Below are 21,380 nucleotides of genomic sequence, written 5' to 3'. Positions count from 1 at the left end.
GCACCACAACCTTGAAAAGTTTACCGCTTGGGTAGCAAATGACTACCTACAACTTTAAGTTTACAAGAGAACTAAAAAGGTGATTATTTATCCAGCATCTTCAATCAGAGGCTTCCCTTCTTCTACTCACCTTCAGGCTCTATAGGGCCATCCATGAGCTCTATACAAATAATTAAACAATAGAGCAAAGCATACTTTAATACGAAAACACCTATTCCAGTGCACTGGCCGAGATCTGCACGTCTTCTGAAGGGGGTGTCTGATCATTTAATCCGTTCATAAAAGAAACCCAACAATCCAGAGAACATGCATCAAAATGACACAAAGCAAAGACTAAAAACAAAAGCAACCCCATGTAAAGGTTAAGTAGCACCGAGCACGCACAAACAGATTAGATGAACAGAGGCCCAAGGAGCCACCACACAAGGTTAAAACAAAGACCCATGCAAGAACCACTCAATACCAAAAGCCACTCCCAGTCATGCTCTGCAGATGGCACACCACGCAGGGAGCAAACAAGCCATGCTTAGGAGGCAGCAGAATCCATGTGAAGACTTAAAAAAAAACACCCCTGGATCCCAATTCAAAGCAGAGGCTTATACAAGGACCGATAAACACTACTATGCACCCACCCATAACCAAGTGAAAGGGGGGGCCCAAGCAAGGAACGATAAACACTTCAATGCACCCACCCATAACCAAGTGAAAGGGGAGGCCCAAGCAAGGAACGATAAACACTTCAATGCACCCACCCATAACCAAGTGAAAGGGGGGGCCCAAGCAAGGAACGATAAACACTTCAATGCACCCACCCATAACCAAGTGAAAGGGGAGGCCCAAGCAAGGAACGATAAACACTTCAATGCACCCACCCATAACCAAGTGAAAGGGGAGGCCCAAGCAAGGGCCGACGAACACTTCAATGCACCCACCCATAACCAAGTGAAAGGGAGGCCCAAGCAAGGAACGATAAACACTTCAATGCACCCACCCATAACCAAGTGAAAGGGGAGGCCCAAGCAAGGAACGATAAACACTTCAATGCACCCACCCATAACCAAGTGAAAGGGGGGGCCCAAGCAAGGAACGATAAACACTTCAATGCACCCACCCATAACCAAGTGAAAGGGGAGGCCCAAGCAAGGAACGATAAACACTTCAATGCACCCACCCATAACCAAGTGAAAGGGGAGGCCCAAGCAAGGAACGATAAACACTTCAATGCACCCACCCATAACCAAGTGAAAGGGGGGGCCCAAGCAAGGAACGATAAACACTTCAATGCACCCACCCATAACCAAGTGAAAGGGGAGGCCCAAGCAAGGAACGATAAACACTTCAATGCACCCACCCATAACCAAGTGAAAGGGGAGGCCCAAGCAAGGGCCGACGAACACTTCAATGCACCCACCCATAACCAAGTGAAAGGGAGGCCCAAGCAAGGAACGATAAACACTTCAATGCACCCACCCATAACCAAGTGAAAGGGGAGGCCCAAGCAAGGAACGATAAACACTTCAATGCACCCACCCATAACCAAGTGAAAGGGGAGGCCCAAGCAAGGGCCGACGAACACTTCAATGCACCCACCCATAACCAAGTGAAAGGGAGGCCCAAGCAAGGAACGATAAACACTTCAATGCACCCACCCATAACCAAGTGAAAGGGGAGGCCCAAGCAAGGGCCGACGAACACTTCAATGCACCCACCCATAACCAAGTGAAAGGGAGGCCCAAGCAAGGAAGATAAACACTTCAATGCACCCACCCATAACCAAGTGAAAGGGGAGGCCCAAGCAAGGGCCGACGAACACTTCAATGCACCCACCCATAACCAAGTGAAAGGGAGGCCCAAGCAAGGAACGATAAACACTTCAATGCACCCACCCATAACCAAGTGAAAGGGGAGGCCCAAGCAAGGGCCGACGAACACTTCAATGCACCCACCCATAACCAAGTGAAAGGGGAGGCCCAAGCAAGGGCCGACGAACACTTCAATGCACCCACCCATAACCAAGTGAAAGGGAGGCCCAAGCAAGGAACGATAAACACTTCAATGCACCCACCCATAACCAAGTGAAAGGGGAGGCCCAAGCAAGGAACGATAAACACTTCAATGCACCCACCCATAACCAAGTGAAAGGGGAGGCCCAAGCAAGGGCCGACGAACACTTCAATGCACCCACCCATAACCAAGTGAAAGGGAGGCCCAAGCAAGGAACGATAAACACTTCAATGCACCCACCCATAACCAAGTGAAAGGGGAGGCCCAAGCAAGGGCCGACGAACACTTCAATGCACCCACCCATAACCAAGTGAAAGGGAGGCCCAAGCAAGGAAGATAAACACTTCAATGCACCCACCCATAACCAAGTGAAAGGGGAGGCCCAAGCAAGGGCCGACGAACACTTCAATGCACCCACCCATAACCAAGTGAAAGCGGAGGTCCGAGCGTGGAAAGCTAAACACCAATGCCCTCACCCATAACCAAGTGAAAGTAGACCCCCCCCCCCCCCCCGAGCAAGGACCGACGAACATTTCAATCGACCCACCCATAACCAAGTGAAAGCAGAGGCCCAAGCAAGAAACGATAAACAGTTCAATGCACCCACCAATAACCAAGTGAAAGCAGGGGCCCGAGCAAGGAACGATAAACACTTCAATGCACCCACCCATAACCAAGTGAAAGCAGGGGCCCGAGCAACAACCAATGAATACTTTCATGAACCCACACATAACCAAGCAGAGGCTCGAGCAAGGACCACACAAAAGCACAACACATTCAGCGATATCCATGTTAAAGCAGATTGCATGACAATCCCCAAGCAGTACAATACACCAAACGATGCCCGTTGGAACGCTGCATTCACAGCCACGTATCAATCACGACTAGACCAAGAACCCCAAACTAAACCATGAGGAGAATTCATGCAACACTGCACCCTAGAAACATTAGCTATTATAGATGCAAATCCGGCACCCACAGTCGGCCCACGCTTAGCTGAAGCAATGTGAGACTTACAGAAATGCTTACGACAGTCATGTAAAAAATTCAGCAGCAGGAGAAGATCCACTACGGGCAAGAGATAGAAAAGAGTAAAGAAAAGAACAAGAGAGAGAAACCCTTCTCAGCCCCCAAGAGTGACCCTCTATGCCCACTCTAAACTCACCTCCGCGGCATGCCTGGATGAAGAACATTTTGGGCTTGTTCTGCAGGTTGGGGCAGTTGGCATTGTCAAAGAGCTGGAACACTTCATGTAACTGTGGGCATAAAAGAAGGGTTAGAACCAGTTCATGTTCAGAAATCTAACAGGAACTAACTGACGACATGGTAAAAGTGTGAGGGTAAACACACGCTAGGCTGCATGAAACAGAAGCAGTCCGCCAGCAGGGATAGAGAATGTGAGGTTATGCCTACCATTGTCTGGCACAGTAGAACATGAGCAGGCATAATCTGGCCAAACTCCTTTGAAGGTAGCGGGCTGCAGAACTGGTTCCGCTCTGGGTCCAACTAAGAGGTTTCTACCTTTTGGCCTCAGTGGTTTCATGCAGGGACGCACACGATTACAGGTAGGCATGCACTCAACAAGTAAGTTTAGCTCTGGGAGGCAACATCTTTTAGAAATTAGATCATTTGTGTAGGGGAAGGTAAAGCTGTGGTAGACAAGACTCTGAAATCACTTCCGAGTCTCAAATCTGTTACACACGTATGGTGGCCACTAAGAACATCCATGCCTCCTGGCACACCTAGACCAATAAGAATATCCTGGGCCAGCGGCAACTGCCAGGACAGCTAGCAAAACCTAGACTGCCAAAAATATTGAAGTGACAAAAGCATCAAGGCCTTTAGAAACATCCAGGTCACTACCTAAGCCACCGGCAACACGAACAACACCAGCAACACCAACAACAGACACCAGCAACACCCACCAGCAACACCCACGACAGACACCAGAAACACCCACCAGCAACACCCACAACAGACACCAGCAACACCCACGATAGACACCAGCAACGCCGACGACACCAGCGACGCCGACGACACCAGCGACGCCGACGACACCAGCGACTCCGACGACACCAGCGACTCCGACGACACCAGCGACTCCCGACGACACCAGCGACGCCGACGAAACCAGCGACGCCGACGACACCAGCGACGCCAACGACACCAGCGACTCCGACGACACCAGCGACTCCGACGACACCAGCGACGTCGACGACACCGGCGACTCCCGACGACACCGGCAACTCCGACGACAACGGCAACTCCGTCGACACCGGCGACTCCGTCGACACCGGCGACTCCGACGACACCAGCGACGTCGACGACACCGGCGACTCCCGACGACACCGGCAACTCCGACGACAACGGCAACTCCGTCGACACCGGCAACTCCGTCGACACCGGCGACTCCGACGACACCAGCGACGTCGACGACACCGGCGACTCCCGACGACACCGGCAACTCCGACGACAACGGCAACTCCGTCGACACCGGCAACTCCGTCGACACCGGCGACTCCGACGACACCGGCAACTCCGACGACACCGGCAACTCCGACGACACCGGCAACTCCGACGACACCGGCAACTCCGACGACACCGGCACCTCCAACGACACCGGCAACAACTCTGACGACACCGGCAACAACTCTGACGACACCGGCAACAACTCTGACGACACCGGCAACAACTCTGACGACACCGGCAACAACTCTGACGACACCGGCAACAACTCTGACGACACCGGCAACTCAACTCCGACGACACCGGCAACTCGACACCGGCAACTCAACTCCGACGACATCGGCAACTCAACTCCGACGACACCGGCAACTCGACTCCGACGGCACCAGCGACTTCGACGACACCAGCGACTTCGACGACACCAGCGACTCCGAAGACACCAGCGACTCCGAAGACACCGACACCAACGACACCGGCAACACCCACAACATCAGCGACATCCACAACACCCGCGACACCCACGACACCAGCGACACCGGCAACACCCACGACACCGGCAACACCCACGACACCGGCAACACCCACGACACCGGCAACTCCGACGACACCGGCAACTCCGACGACACCGGCAACTCCGACGACACCGGCAACTCCGACGACACCGGCAACTCCGACAACACCGGCAACTCCGACGACACCAGCAACTCCGACGACACCAGCAACTCCGATGACACCGGCAACTCCGACGACACCGGCAACTCAACTCCGACGACACCAGCGACTTCGACGACACCGGCAACTCAACTCTGACGACACTGGCAACTCAACTCTGACGACACTGGCAACTCAACTCCGATGACACCGGCAACTCAACTCCGACGACACCAGCGACTTCGACGACACCAGCGACTCCGAAGACACCAGCGACACCAACGACATCCACAACACCAGCGACACCGGCAACACCCATGACACTGGCAACACCCACGACACCGGCAACACCCACGACACCGGCAACACCCACGACACCGGCAACATCCACGACACCGGCAACACCCACGACACCGGCAACACCCACGATACCGGCAACACCCACGATACCGGCAAAATGCACGACACCGGCAACTCCGACACCTTCCACACCAGGAACAGGTAGGGCCATCACAAACACACGGGGCCACCACCCACACTAAAAGGAACGTGTAGGCACCAGGAACATCAGGCCAACTATATCAGGGAGGCAAGTAGGATCATCCAAGCCACTAGGAACATTTAAATTACAAAGAAATCCCAAGCCAACTGGGCCACCGTGCCCATTGCCATAAGTCATCTGGTGCACCAGAATCGGCAATGCAACAAAGAACATCCAAGCGTTTACACCATTTAGGCCTTTAGGAAACAATCTACACCATTTAGGCCTTCAGGAAAAAATCTGCAACATTTAGGCCTTCAGGAACATCAGGACCACCAATAGCAATTAGGTTACCAGGAACATCCATGCCACTATGAACGTCTGCGCCAATGTAAACATCCAAGTCACCTGGAACATCCAGGTCACCAGGAACACAAAGGCAAGAAGTGACACCGAGGACAGATGTGCTGCAATGGAAGGGGTGAGGCCAAGGGCAGAGGTGAAGCCAATGGGCAGGGGTAAGGCCAAGGGGCAGTGGTGAGGCCAAGGGGCAGGGGTGAGGCCAAGGGGCAGGGGTGAGGCCAAGGGGCAGGGGTGAGGCCAGGGGGCAGGAGTGATGTGAAGGAACACTGGGCCATCCAGACTAACAGAAACATGCAAGGCATCAGGGGCACCCATGCCACATGGAACATTCAATATACCAAACACTACAATTGCCAATACTGAGAATAAATTACCAACATTGCTTAGAGCTTATCTTATATGAATAAAATATATAGATGCATCCGGAATTTTAATCCGTCAATGTCTGTTTTATTATTTACAAACTCCTTTAGATCTTAATTCAAGAAAACCACGAACACTTTACAAATATGTGTAAAACAAGAGACAAATCAAAAAACGTGAAACAAATTCAACAGACCACAATGCACACGTCACTTAGACTCCTTCATTCAATATTTCTCTCTCACTCACTCAAATACTACCATTCTGTTTCAACATCCCAAAACACAGCCAAAACAGTCACACCTGAACCAGTCACCACATGCACTGAATCCCACATCAAATATTTAATATAACTATTTTAAGAAAGAAAGTGCAGGAAAAGTTCTATTTACAAGTTTTTCCGTACAAAAACATCAAGAAATGAACCACACGTCACATTAGTGAATCTTCACACAATCTTTTTTGTTTTTTGACAGGGAAACACACAACAAGGTCAACGCGTTTCAAACCGGACCCTTTGTCCGGTTCTCATCAGGACCACACATATTCTTGATTCAGTGGAAGACACTTGTGTGATATTCTGGCTGTTAAGATTAAGCATGGGCGAATTTTGCGAATTGGCAATTCGCGAATTTGCAAATTGGCAATCCGCAAAATTCGCGAATTCTCGCGATTTTTTTTGTTTTTGCGTGTTCGCGAGGCGCTTTGCAATTTCGCAGTTTTTTTTTTTGCCTGCCTAATCACTGCCACCCTCTTGTTTTTTATGCCCATCTGCCTTCTGTACCACTTGTTTCTGTGCCCTTCTGCCCTACTCATTTTTTGTCCCATTCTGCCCTCTGTCCCACTTTTGTGCCCTTCTGCCCTCAGCTCCACTTAGAATGGCGCCGGCAAGCTGCCAGCGCCATTCTAAAATAGCTAGAAATAGCTTCAATAGGAAGCACTAATAGATCAAGTAAAGCAGGTGCTCCAGTTGAAGGTCAAATTAAGTTACACAATCATTAATCACCCCAAGTTTGGGGGTGATTAATGATTGTGTAACTGAATTTGAGCAGCACCTGCTTTACTTTATCTATTAGAGCTTCCTGTTGAAGCTGACTTTTGTAACTATTTTAGAATGGCTCTGGCAGCTTGCTGGCGCCATTCTAAAAGAGTTACAAAAGTCAGCTTGAACTTTTGACCCAATCCCCGTTCGCGGATTTCCGTTCGCGGATTTTGCGGGAAATTCGCGGATCGCGAATTTACCGAAAATTCGCGAGCGGAACGGATTTTCCGCCCATGCTTAGTTAAGATACACATCCGTGAATGGGTCTCCATAAAACACCCGGTACACACGTAGCGTGTCCGGTCTTGATCGTGGGGGATTTTGTTTGGCCACCACTCTTTGGCGCTGTATTAAAAACTACACTTGGCAGTGATGTTGCTTTCACCGTCAACTTCAGCCTGGGAAATGAATCGCAACTTCTTCGGAGGTCGCGTACACCGAGTCATTTCCGGGTTTCGCGCGCTACACGCCGGAGTTGTTGGCAGTGTACGCGACCTCCGAAGAAGTTGCGATTCATTTCCCAGGCTGAAGCTCACGGTGAAATCAACATCACTGCCAAGTGTAGTTTCTAATACAGCGCCAAAGAGTGGTGGCCAAACAAAATCCCCCACGATCAAGACCGGACACGCTACGCGTGTACCGGGTATTCTATGGAGACCCATTCACGGATGTGTATCTTGAGGCCCATTCACGGATGTGTATCTTAACAGCCAGAATATCACACAAGTGTCTTCCACTGAATCAAGAATATTTGTGGTCTTGATGAGAACTGGACAAAGGGTCCGGTTTGAAACTTGTTGTGTGTTTCCCTGTCAAAAAACAAAAAAGATTGTGTGAATGTAGGAAGGTGGATATCCGACTATGGTTGCCCCCAACTTTTTGCCTAGTGTTTTGCTGGTTTTCGACTTAGTTGGCCTGGGATCCTGCTATTCAGGACCCCAGGCTTTCTGCTCTCTCTGTTAAAATGGACTCCATGTACCTTAGGTACATATCTAATTGGATACTGGGTCACCTTATCAGCCCCTGTACAAGTGTACCTTAGGTACCCAGGGCATAGGTGCCCTCAGGGCCTACCAGGGGCTGCAGCATGTATTATGCCACCCCTGGCTGGCCATCCAAATCTGGCACAACTGGCTGATCAATCAGCTGGGGCACGGTGGTGTAATCACCCTTTGCTTTAGATATAGTATACCTATATCTAACCCTAAAATGGACACATATACTCCTATCAGTCACTCCTATGGCAGGCCTTATCAATCCTGAAGGCAGAGTGCTTGGAATTATGTGAGATGGTGCTCTGGCATGAGCTGAGCCCGTCTGCAGCTTGCGGAACCAAGTCCTAATAGCTGTTCCATGATACGCTATACCATATACTCTTAAGTGCATTATAATCCTCGCGGTTGAATGCTAACTTTGGTATAGCATTATCAAAACATGTCGAGTAAGGTGTCATACGAATTGGAATACTACCCCCTCGCCACTTCTGGCGACGGGGGTAGCATTCCACCCTTCTAGAGGGACACAACATGTATGTACTTGGAAATTACTTTCTTGGCAATCCTCAGCCAGGAGACAGCACAGAACGCATAGCGCTCATTAGGAGCTTTTACTGATTGTTTTTATAGATCCCGTTTTCTATGTGTGTACTGTATGATTTTATGCGCTCACCTTGTTCCTAAAATCGCCACTTACCTGCACATTTAAAAACTACTAAACTCCGCGTTGGGGCGGTTTCTCAAGTCACTTGACAAGCTTGTAGCTTGCAGTTTCACTGCATTGGTCGGAAATTATCGACTGCCACAGCGGCAGACATCTTGGGGGGGGGCTGAGGCTCTGCACGGTCTAGTCGTCACAAGGACGCTAGACCGGTACTTAAGCCGACCATGCTCACGCGCAGCGGTCACGCGCTACGGGATCGCCAGAGCATCGCCGGAGTCACGCCAGAGTCCAGCCCGTCTGCGCCCGTCCGCGCACGGGCGGGCTCGGGGGCTCGGACTCCTGGCCACCGGCATACCTATACCTCAGAAGATCTTCATTGTCTACATAAAGGTCAGCTGTCACTCGATCAAAATGTTATTAAGCTGGAAAAGCATGCTATACTGCGGTCTCACAACAGTAATTCTAAAACACAATATCCAGTGCTAAAGATAGCCAGTTTGAACACTAGGTCTCTTCACAGTCATCATGTGGAGATCTACACCCTACTTCAGGATAGAGATCTAGACGTCCTGACGCTCTCAGAAACCTGGATGGGTGAAAACTCCATGCCGGACATCATTGCTGCCCTCCCTAACGGCTATGACGCTATATGGCAGAACCGTGCAGGATCGGCACGGGGGGGGGGGGGGGGGGGGGGGGGTGGAGTGGCAATTAGATTTAAAAAAACCTTATCCGTGGAGAAACTTTTATCCGTAAGTAGAGTAAAGATTTCTCTAAACAACTCCTGCTGGGTGATTTTGTCGGTTTACCGTCCGCCCAACTCATCCCCACTTTTTAACGATTTATTTGCCCCCATCATATCAGACCTTTGTACAAGATACAAAAAAATCGTGATAATGGGAGATTTTAATATGCACTGGGATAGACTCCAAAGGGACCTGCCTACACGCCAGTTAGACACTACCATGTCCGCCCTGAGTTTTAGTCAACTCGTGGAAGTACCCACACACATCAAGGGTCATACGCTTGACCTAGTTTGGACCACGGACCCAAATGTTATTCTTAGGGATGTGAGTCCCTGTGTCTGGACTGATCATTATCTGGTGACCTGTGATGTAAATGTTAAAGACTACTTAAAGCATCTACCCCGAGGTACCAGAAAGATCCGCAAATGGATTGAGGTTGATTTAAAAACCTTGACCTCGGTGCTCCCGGAAATGGCCTGTCTGACGAATACAGATGGAAGTCTGGACGTTGAATATACAGACTTAATCCAGAACTTGAATAAAGCCATTGATCAGATAGCACCGGAAAAAACTCAGTTAACCAAAGGACCTGGTAAAGAGGCCCCATGGTTCACTTCGCTGCTAAGGGAACAAAAAAGGAAACTTCGAGCTCGGGAGAGAATTTGGAGGAAAACTAAGCAGGATACAGCAAAGAACCATTATAAAGACTCACTCCACCTGTATAAAAAACTTATTTCTCAAGCTAAGGCGGAGTATTATGAGTCTCGCCTACAGAAGGCTAGAAATACCCAGAGGGAGACCTTTCAAATCCTATCGGAGTTGAGCAAAAAACAGGAGAATTCAGAGTCTCCCATACACTGACACCTTCCAGGGTTATTTCCTAGATAAAGTAAAGACCATTATCCTGGAAATAAAGAATAGTATGGTGAATAGTGATACCATACACTCCGAGGTTCATAATCCTGCTCACTGTTCTATGGTACAGTTCCCTGAGCTGGATGAGCTGAGCCTAGAGCAGCTAATGGGTAAAACTAAATCTGGCTCCCCAGCGGATCCATGCCCCCCTAGTGTCTTCCGTGTGGCACGGCCGCTATTGGAAGCTCGGATTATTTCTCTCCTTAATAGGTCCCTAGAAACAGGATACCTACCAAGCGATCTTAAGGAGGCGCGTGTCAGACCTCTGCTGAAGAAACCAGGCGCAGACCCGGCTGTCCTGAAGAACTACAGGCCGATCTCCCAGTTGCCCTTCCTTGCAAAGGTTCTAGAGCAACATGTGCTGAAGTCTCTGTCCCTGTATCTCGAATCCCATAGCTTACTGCATGAACGACAGGCGGGGTTTCGAGCGCACCATAGCACCGAGCTAGTGATGCTCTCAGTGCTAGATGAACTGAGAGGCATGGCTGACGGCAAAAAACCGAGCGCCCTGATTTTATTAGACCGGTCAGCGGCGTTCGATACCGTCAGCCATGACCTGCTCCTGGGAAGACTGGAGGCCTTTGGGATCAAAGGCTTGGCCTTTAAGTGGTTGCAATCTTTCCTTTTGGGAAGGACACAGAGGATACAACTGGGGGAGTCGTTATCGGAGGTGGGATTCTTAGAGTGCGGGGTACCGCAGGGTTCCGCACTGTCCCCACTCCTGTTCAACCTCTATCTGCAGCCCCTGATTGCGTCTTTGGCTGAGATGGGTTGTAGAGTCTTCAACTATGCTGACGATACTCAGCTTGTGCTGAGCATTGATAATACAGGGACAGCACAAATCCAAGCTCAAAACATCTTGAGGTTTACCGTGGGGTGGATGACGGAAAACCTACTAAAGATCAACCCGGATAAGACCGAGGTACTGGTAATTCCCTCTACCACCTCACCGTGGAGTGATCTGTTTTGGCCTGCAGAGCTTGGATCAGCCCCAAAACCTAGTGCCAACGTGAAGAGTTTGGGGATTAAACTAGATTGTGATCTGTCAATGTGCAGCCAAATTTCCACCGTTGTTGGAACCTGCACGAACATCATTAGACAATTGAGAAAGTTAGCCCCCTCCTTTCTCATTCTATGATGCGCTCAATTGTAGCAGCAACCGTCATTTCACGGATCGACTATGGGAATGCCCTGTATCTTGGCCTCCCAAAAACATTGACAAACAGACTTCAAGTCGTAATGAATGACGCCGCACGACTGATCTTCGGAGTACCCAGACGAACAAAGGCCTCCCCTCTACTCCAAAATCTTCATTGGCTCCCTGTTAAAGAGAGGGTTGAGTTTAAGAGCCTCTGTATAGCGCATAAGGCGATTTATGGCCATGCGCCGGCATATATTAAAGCCCGTCTGGAAGTATACAGTCCGAAGAGAACACTCAGATCATCGGACTCCCAGCTATTGGTTTGCCCCCGCTATAAATTAGTGACCAAGGGAGGGAGAGCCTTCTCTGTTTTGGCCCCTCAGCTATGGAACAAGCTGCCTGAGGGGCTACGCAGGGAGGGGAATCTCCTACGTTTCAGGAAATCCCTGAAAACATTGCTGTTCAGAAGAGCCCTGACCGCAATGTAGGCCTGTAGTGGTGTCTCTCGGAGGAGTGAAGCTAAGTTATTGTAACAACATCTATTTCCAATGCGCTTAGAGGCCTGTAGGTGATTGAGCGCGTTACAAATCTAAACTAACAATAACAACAACAATATGTAACTGTGAACCCCGGTTAAAGTTAACTCGAGCCTCAGCATCACAAAATGGATGCTGCCACCACAGACACAAGTCTGACCTCCTGCTGCTGGGAGTCCTTCCAGCGAGGGAGGCTTGGACAAAGGGTTTCCTGCCTTGGGAGGTGCTAGCACCACCCCAGACAGGATTTTGTGTATTGGGTAGGACAGGGCTGAAAGGAATGAGACATGCCTGGGGCACACAAGGTGTCCCTGTGCATACTCTGGTCTAAACCAGTTCTTGGGGCTCCCCAGCCCCAGCTCTGGCGCAAGAACGGACAAAGGATAGGGGGTGTAACCACCCCCCTTCCTGGTCCCACCCATAGGAGGGACCTAGTCGTAGTACAGCCCCCTTTAGCAGGATAAAGGTAGGAGCTGGTCCCATTCCAAGTTAGATTCCTGAATTGAAACTTTACAAGAAGAAACTCTGGACTTCGACGTTCTGCTCCACAGAAGACTGAAGATATCTCCCTTGTGGGCAAGGAGTGTCCACCCTGCACAAGCAGGCACCATCAAGCGCTCCAGCGGTTCACTTTGTCGTCTTACCGAGTGGATCCAGACTTCAGAGCCCGACGAGACCCGGACTTCCAGACCTCTCCAACCTCAACTAACATCTGCAGCACAGCTGAGATCCGTGAGTGCGACGAGACATGTGGGACCGGCCATCTTGAAGAAACTGCAATTCGCTTCCAGCACGACTCCCAAGGTAAACTCGACCAAGTGCTTTGGGGACCGAGAAGCCCCAGCCCCGAGCAGCTCCTGCACTGAAGATCAGCCCTCCAGCCTCCACGAGATCTGCGTGGGGCCCTTCTGCTTGCCTGCTGCTCGACGCGTTGTCTGGTCACTTGCCGGCTGGCTAGTGGCCTCCTAGACGACGATCCACGAAATCTACACTGCTGGTCTGGTTGCTCCAGACTGGCCCTTGCTCCCTTCCAAAAGAGGAGCACCCCCGACCCTCCTGGTCCACTCCAGACGCCGTTTCCACTCACCGCGTGGGTTGCCTTTGCCAAGGCCTGTTGACGCCGAATCCGGATCCAACACCGCCGACAGCGAGAGCCTGCGTGGGACAGCTCGTGCCTCCATCCTGGTCGTCGAAGACACCTCCTGGTCCACGTGGCTGCAGAGACAAGCGTCCACTCTTCACCTGATCGCGACGACGACATCTGGTTCCTTCCTGGTTCCACACCGGTCACTGGCTAGTGTTTTAGAACACCGTCCCCTCTGCTTTCAGGTCCTCTTCTTCCCCGATCCACCCTTGGATCGCACCGGACATCTTCCACCTGGTCGCCTGCAGCATCTTTCTTCAAGGCTCCATTGACTTCAACGCGGAAACCCGACACACTTTGACACCTATGCACCCGCAGCCCGTGGGTGAGGTAACAAGAGCATTTCGAAGCTCAAGGGTAGTTTGATTCTCCTAGTGTCCAGTTCCACAGTCGTTTTAGTCCTAGATAGTAAAGACTGTCCGTACTTACCGTTTTCGTAATCTGTACTGTCCATTGACTTTGTTCCGCATCTCGCGTGTGAGTTCACACTCTGCACACGCGTCTCTCCTATTACTTACCTAAGGTTAGGGTAGGGTAGTCCCAGCGATCCTACAGCCTCTGGACAGCTCCATTCCTCCTATCGATTTCCTTATACCATTTACTTAGTATATGGTTTGCCGTGCCCCTAGTGCGCCATTGTAATTTTGTGCAACTTATCGTATTTTTCCTAAGAGAATGTCATGTGCTTAGCCCTCTGACCTCATAAAGAGTTCAGAGGTGTATGTTAGTTAATAAATATCGTTTATTTTCATAACAACCTGTGTGGTGTCCTTTCACTTGGTATTCAAGGGGTTATATGTGGTAAAACAGCTGGCTTCACATGCCAAAAGAGTTTAGCCTAAGACTGCTTTGTCCATGCTACCATTAGGATAGCTGGTCTATAAGGTTGACTTACAACCAATCACCATAAGGGTTGTTTGGACTGATACAAGGTGATCACTAGAATTAGTGAGCATCATATATCAGGCCAACTTCTCACAGTGAAGATTCACTAATGTGACGTGTGGTTCATTTCTTGATGTTTTTGTACGGAAAAACTTGTAAATAGAACTTTTCCTGCACTTTCTTTCTTAAAATTGTTATATTTAATATTTGACGTGGGATTCAGTGCATGTGGTGACTGGTTCAGGTGTGACTGTTTTGGTTGTGTTTTGGGATGTTGAAACAGAATGGTAGCATTTGAGTGAGTGAGAGAGAAAGATTGAATGAAGGTGTCTAAGTGACGTGTGCATTGTGGTCTGTTGAATTTGTTTCACGTTTTTTGATTTGTCTCTTGTTTTACACATATTTATAAAGTGTTAGTGGTTTTCTTGAATTAAGATCTAAAGAAGTTTGTAAATAATAAAACAGACCCTTTGATGGATGAAAATTCCGGATGCATCTATATGTTTTATTCATATAAGATAAGCTCTAAGCAATGTTGGTAATTTATTCTCAGTATTGGCAACTGTAGTTTTTGGTATATTGCATAGACTCAGCTTTACTGAGGTGAGTCAAGGCCCTCGGTTGTTTATACATGGACATCCCCATTGGCAGACCCGCTGACGGTGGTGCGAAGGTGGGCTATGGCAGGTGCATGTTGGGAGAGAGAAGTGGGGTGAAAAGGGTGTGTCCTGACAGACCATGGAACTTAACTCCAAGGTGTCACAAACAGTAAAAGGAGGTTAACACTGTGGAGTCTCCACCTTCATCCCGAGGGCAATCACGACAAAACAAAGCAGAGTTTTGTCCAACTTTAGAGAAAAGACGTCTGACGCCACACCTTGAGCTTTCATGGCCTAGCCTAATGATTTCACTGTGCTTCCGAAGCCCCAAGATTAGTGATATCTCATTTGGACTTGACCACACCCTTTGACGCCCAACATTTATTTTCGTCCCAGGACCACTTACCTGAAACAAGCTGCCATCTGTGCCATAGACGGCCCCCTCCACACCATGTGAGAGCAAAGCCACGATGCAGGCATCGGCCTGCTGATGGTCAGGATGGCGGGAGAACACCCTGAGCTGGCATTTCATCTCCTGGAGACAGGAAGGAAGAGAAAGTGAGCACGTGAGTGCAGTCTGGAGGCAACGGTGTCACAGTGGGGTCCGCTTGATGAGACCTCATGAAATACACAATCAGCAGGAGACGCCATTAACAACATACTAATGATGAGGCATTACTAATGACAACTATCATATATATCTGTATTGCACCAACCAAGCCAGGAAGCAACAAGGCTGTGCATCACCGAGGTCTTTGTAGACCATTCAAGAGCGAGCACATTACACAACAAAGGTACTTCGGTCACAGCATATTAACAAACTGAGGAACAGGGATACTGAGTGTTTTACAAAAGAAGCACAATACTTTCAACCAAGAGCCAAACACAGGAGTAGAATTCCAGGCTCCGAGCACCCAGACTGGGAGGCATTGCATCGCAACAGTTACATCACAGTTTAGTTTTCAGCCTCTTTGCAGATCTTTACTTCTCTGCGTATATGTATTATACACAAACATACGTAGTGTTACAGTTTTGTTTCTTTAATATATAATAGTATTTTAGGTTTGGGTGGGAAAGGATTTTATAACATTAACAGAGAGAATAGGGGTGTGTGTGTGTGTATTCTTGTGTGTGTATATGTATATATATATATATTCATTTTTTTCTAGAAAACCACTTGACTTGTGTTCCCCATTTTCCTACTATTGACTCATACGGATTTTATAGTATTTTACTATGATTGTATTTCTTTGTGTCAATTTATGCAAATGTTTAAATATTGACCCGTGTAACATTTCTGGTTGATTAACATGTCAAAGTATTTTTTCCATGTTAACTCTCAGACACAATCACGTGATGCTATTGCATCCAATTACTGGCACTTTAAATTGAGCATTTTTCACCCAGAACGTTGTCATGTGAGCAAGGCTCCTCGGAGCCGAAACGTCATGCGGCTGAATTTGCACGAATAAAATTTAGCACTTAACCGGTCTGTGTCCGTGCTGTCTTTGCCAGCTGTACGAAGTTCTGCGTACTGGGTGTGAGACGCGGCAATCCGTGATATATTGGCCGGTCAGTTTCTGAACCGGCCACAACACGAGACCCTCTTCAACTATTGGACAACGCCTGAATCGGAACATTGTCTGGGAGTTCCCTGGATTTCATGTGCTCCGGAAGGAGAAAGGCGTTTGACCCCCGCAAGTCCAAGACGCAGCAGCGGCAGCTGATACTTGTTTGAGAACTTTGATGTACGAGCCCACGAGGAGGTGGCGGACCGGGTGATTAATGAACCGGCAGTAATCGTCTCGTACACAAGTAAGGAGCGTGAGCGGCTTAGCGGGTGAAGAGCATAGTGCATAGGTGCACTGTTTCCCAACTAACACATTGGGGCAGATTAGAAGCCAAAAAAGTAACACATGAGCATTGCAAATATGTTGGCTGACAGCATTCGTGATCGGGAGGCAGCAGCACTCACAATGTTTTCCGACAGCTCCACTCTCCCTTCTAACATCCGGGGGAGGAACAATGATGGCGCCAGTAACAGCAGCAGCACAGCACTAAAAGACCTATTCAAAATTCTGGAAAAGAAATCCAGAAGCGAACAATCAAAGTGGTGGGAATCTAAATCTTTACAAAGATACATAGAGGTATACCGTATTCCCCGGGGCTTGCGTATACTAACAGCTCCCACCTACAAGGATCCTAATCCTGAATTAATGAAGGAGTGGGCGGAGTGCAACCTGGAGGCATCACGCCGCCAAGTCTTGATTCTCATCAAATATGCGGACATCGACAGGGCTAAACTGCTCACGGAGATAGCAACTATTCATGAGCAATTAGAAACAATGGGTGAGGACGAGGAAAGAGCTAAACTAACCCCCACCCTATTTTCTTTATTCACCAGTGGGGTGGTGGGTCACCTTAATAAGGAACCAGCAGATGCCCCAACACTAGCAGGGGAGAAGACACCCACCCTTCTGTTTGCCGACGATACCCTTTTAATTTCAAAGTCACCCGCCGGCCTCCAGAAATTGCTCAACAGATTTGATTCATTTTGCAAGGAGCAGGGGTTAACTATCAACACCGATAAAAACAAACTGATGACCATTAACCCGTCCAAACGTTTTAGGAATAACATCTCCCTAAACAAGGCCCCTCTTGATGTGGTTGACTCGTTTGATTATCTAGGGATCAGAATTTCGAAAAGGCATGAAGTGGGCAGCCCACCTAGATAAGATGCTCCTAAACCACAAACGGGTGTCTGGGGCCATCATCAGGGAACAGAATCTCTCTGTGAGTAGGCCGGTTGCCCCGGCGCTTGCTATCTATGAGGGGAAAGCATTGCCCTCGGCCCTTTACGGAGCAGAACTGTGGGGAATGGAGACACTCTGAGATTTAACCAAGTCTGAGAATACATTTTTAAGATCCATTACCTCGCTTCCTGTCTCAACCCCCCTGAAACCCTTGTTTTATGACACAGGTAGAAGGAACATACAGGACATTGCCAGACTCCGTCCCTTACTCTACTGGGTTCGCCTAAAGAGGTCCGCAGAGCTGTCCAACTATGCCAGGGCCTTCGACGAACTGCTGGCCCTTGATTCAGGGTGTAGGATAAAATGGCTGGCGGATCTCAGACACCTCACTGGCCTCATCGGGATAAGCGAGGCCTGGGCTTCCCAGACACCCCCTTCCAAGCTGGAGCTTAAATGTGCTTATTGGGAATGGGTGTCGAATCGGGATCAATCCACCCAAAAACCAGGGAACTTAACAGAGGGATTCTTCGAGCATAAAAGCACCTGCAGCCTGGAACCCTACCTCGATTTTATACAGGCACCTAGGGATAGATCCCTATATATTCAGATGAGATTTGGAACCCTGCAAGTTAACAGCTTTACTTTACACTGGAAAGGTCCTAATCATGTCCACGAACCCTGTCCCAGTTGCGGCCATCCTGAGGAGTCAATTGCCCATCTGTTTCTGGCATGCCCAGCATACAAAAACGCCAGAGAAAAGTGGCTCAGACCAGCATGCAGGGTACTGGGCTTTATGAGCCATGTTGCAGCCCTGCGTATCTTGAAAACTGATACCTCCTCTTTGACAATTGTTTGTGGTGTGGCCAAATTGCTGGGGCGTGCCTGGCTAATCAGACAAAAGTACCGTGACAACTGCAAGGCAACTACAACTGCCTAACAAGGAACTCTGATTTTGGTCCAGTACGCTTACCGCAAGTCGGGGAACAATATGGGATGTAACCTATTTTTCTGCTGTAATGGAAACCTCGGACCTATGGACTAATTACTATTTTAAAGACATGATGTTACATTTTCTTCTCCTGTTTTATTTCTATGACATCTTATTATCTGTGATGAATTTTTAACTGTGTTTTTTTTAAAGAAAAAGTTTACATATAACTTTTTATTCTGTAAAATGCTTTTATGATAAATCTTTTATCGAATAAAGCCTATCAATCGCTAAACTAACCAAGGAAATGAACGTGAGATTGAAGAAAGAGGAGGCCAAAATTATGGACAGAAAAACATACAAATTTCAAAGTGATCGTATTTATTTATTTATTTATTTTGAAAGTTTTATATAGCGCGAACAAGATCTTTGCAGATATCAGAGCGCTTTACAAGGGCACGGGGGTGATAGTCAAGGTACAGGTGCATAGTTACATAGTTGAGGTAGATAGGTACAAGGTGCATAGTTACATAGTTACATAGGTAGGTCAAAAAACAAACAGGAGGTAGGTCACAGGTGAGGTAGTGTCTGTACAAGGTGCATAGTCAAACAGTTGCGCCAATAATATAGAAGTACAAAAGTAAGCATATACTCGTTTAAGCCTGCTTAACGTGTTTTAGGAGATAACATAAAGGTGTGCATAGTTGAGGTAGGTGAGTGCAGGATGTATAGTCGCACAGGTGCATCAGTAGTACAAAAGTAGGGATAGTTGAGGTGGTGTAGGTACGGTGTGCAAAGTCAGACAGGTGCGTCAACAACATAACAATATACATAGAGGGAACGTATACAATCAAATAAGTCATAATACAAGTAGGTAATTACGGAGCGGATTCATGAGAAAATACAGAGTAATAGATCATGTGTATTTAGCCATGAGGATCGCTTTTACTTCTTTCTTAAACAATTTGTTGGAGGAGATGAGCCTGGTTTCAGGAGGGAGTGAGTTCCAGATCCGAGGTGCCATTCCTGAGAAGGAGCGTTTATAGATTTTTTCCTTCCGGAATCTTCGAGGTTTCAGCAGAAGATTGTTTGTGCTTCTAGTAATTCTAGAGCCACCCGAGATTGTCAGCTTTTGAGTGAGGTAGGCGGGTGAGTTCATGTGTACAGCCTTGTGAGTCATGCAGGCGATTTTCAGATGTATTCTGGCTTCAAAAGGTAGCCAGTTCAGGGATTTAAAGTCAGGGGAGATGTGCGAGTGCTTTTTTCAGCCAGTGATGAGTCTCGCTGCAGCGTTAAGGGACGCTCTTAGGGGAGCCGTTGTAGTTAGGGGGAGCCCGCAGAGGGCGGTGCTTCCGTACTCTATGTGTGGGATGACTATAGATTGTACTGCAGTTTGGAAGTCTTTGGCTGGGAGGAAGGGTTTAAGTTTTCTCAAGGTGTTGATTTGAAAGTTCGCTCCTTTGGTTGCCTTGCTGATGTGCTGCTGCATGTTGAGATTGGCGTCAAGTGTTATGCCTAAAGATTTTGCTGAGTCTACGACGGTAGGTTGTACATTTAGAGCCGTTAAGTGCTTAAGCCATGTTTGAGCCGTAGAGATTTTTGCGGGAGGTGAGATCAGGAGGAACTCAGTTTTCAGGGCATTGAGTTTGAGGTGATTCTCGGCAAGCCAGGATTGGGTGTTTCTGATCGTGGTGTTCAGAACCATGATGTCCTTGGGGGATTGTATTTTGAGATAAAGTTGGGTGTCGTCGGCATACATGTGAAAGTGAACATTGGATGTCTGTAGCAAAGTAGTGAGAGGTTCCATAACTAGGTTGAACAGTGTTTGGGAGAGGGAGGATCCTTGAGGGACGCCTAGCGATACAGGTACCGGAGAGGACATCAGGTTGTTGCTTTTGAATCTTTGTGACCGGTTGTGTAGAAAGGAGGTGAACCACTTGAGAACAGTCCCTGATATGCCCATTCTTGTGTTTAACAGTTCGAGTAAGTTCTCATGTTTAACTGTGTCGAATGCTGAGGAGAGATCCAGAAGGATGAGGAGGCAGGTATCGTTTTGGTCTAGTATTTGGAGGGCGTCGTCCACTATGTGAGTTATGGCAGTTTCGGTACTGTGCCCTGCACGGAAGCCTGATTGATGAGCGTTGAGGAGATCAAACTTGTCTATGTGTTTAGTCAGTTGTAGCTGTACGCATTATTCTAACAGTTTAGCGAGGGTGGGAATATTTGTAATTGGGCGGTAATTATTTAGATCAGTGGGGTCTGCTGTTGGTTTTTTTAGTAGAGGTGTGACTTGTCCGACTTTGAGGGAGTCCGGGATGGATCCTTGTTGAAGAGAGCTATTGATAATTTTAGTCCAAAGTGGGAGGAGCAACGGGGTAAAGTCTTTTACTGCGTTTGCAGGAAGGGGGTCAGTGAGGTGATTGGATGGTTTCAGGGTGCTGAGCAATCTGCCAATTTCTTCTTCGGAGTAGGTGCCAAAGGATGACCATGTAGCCTTGTTCTTTGGTTCAAGCGCTGCTGTGTGTTGGGGGTTGGAGTAAAGGATTGCGTCATTGAGGAGATCGCTTCTTATGTTGTCGTTTTTTTGGTTAAAGAAAGCAGAGAAGTCTTCACAGGAAGGTGTAACGCCCATGGTGCTGAGTGTCTGTGGTTGTTTTTTGGATTGTGTTCTGATTAACTCAAAAATTTTCTTGGGCGGTTTTTT

General features: G+C 48.4%; 1 protein-coding gene across 2 annotated transcripts in view; it reads right to left on the bottom strand.

Moving 5' to 3' along the window:
- CASP2 (caspase 2) overlaps window positions 1-21,380 on the bottom strand; it is a 190,120-nt gene that overhangs the window by 45,008 nt on the left and 123,732 nt on the right. For both annotated transcript variants that reach the window (XM_086949007.1, XM_086949008.1), the window contains exons 7-8: window positions 15,402-15,530; window positions 3,170-3,260 (exon numbers count right to left, since the gene is read on the bottom strand). In XM_086949007.1, the coding sequence (XP_086805133.1) occupies window positions 3,170-3,260; window positions 15,402-15,530 (220 nt within the window). The remainder of the gene's footprint in view (window positions 1-3,169; window positions 3,261-15,401; window positions 15,531-21,380) is intronic.

The sequence above is a fragment of the Lissotriton vulgaris genome, unplaced genomic scaffold (genome assembly GCF_964263255.1).
Source record: "Lissotriton vulgaris unplaced genomic scaffold, aLisVul1.2 SCAFFOLD_352, whole genome shotgun sequence".
Classification (NCBI taxonomy): Eukaryota; Metazoa; Chordata; class Amphibia; order Caudata; family Salamandridae; genus Lissotriton; species Lissotriton vulgaris.
Note: the sequence above shows the minus strand (reverse complement) of the source record. Positions and strands in the feature narration are given on the sequence as shown.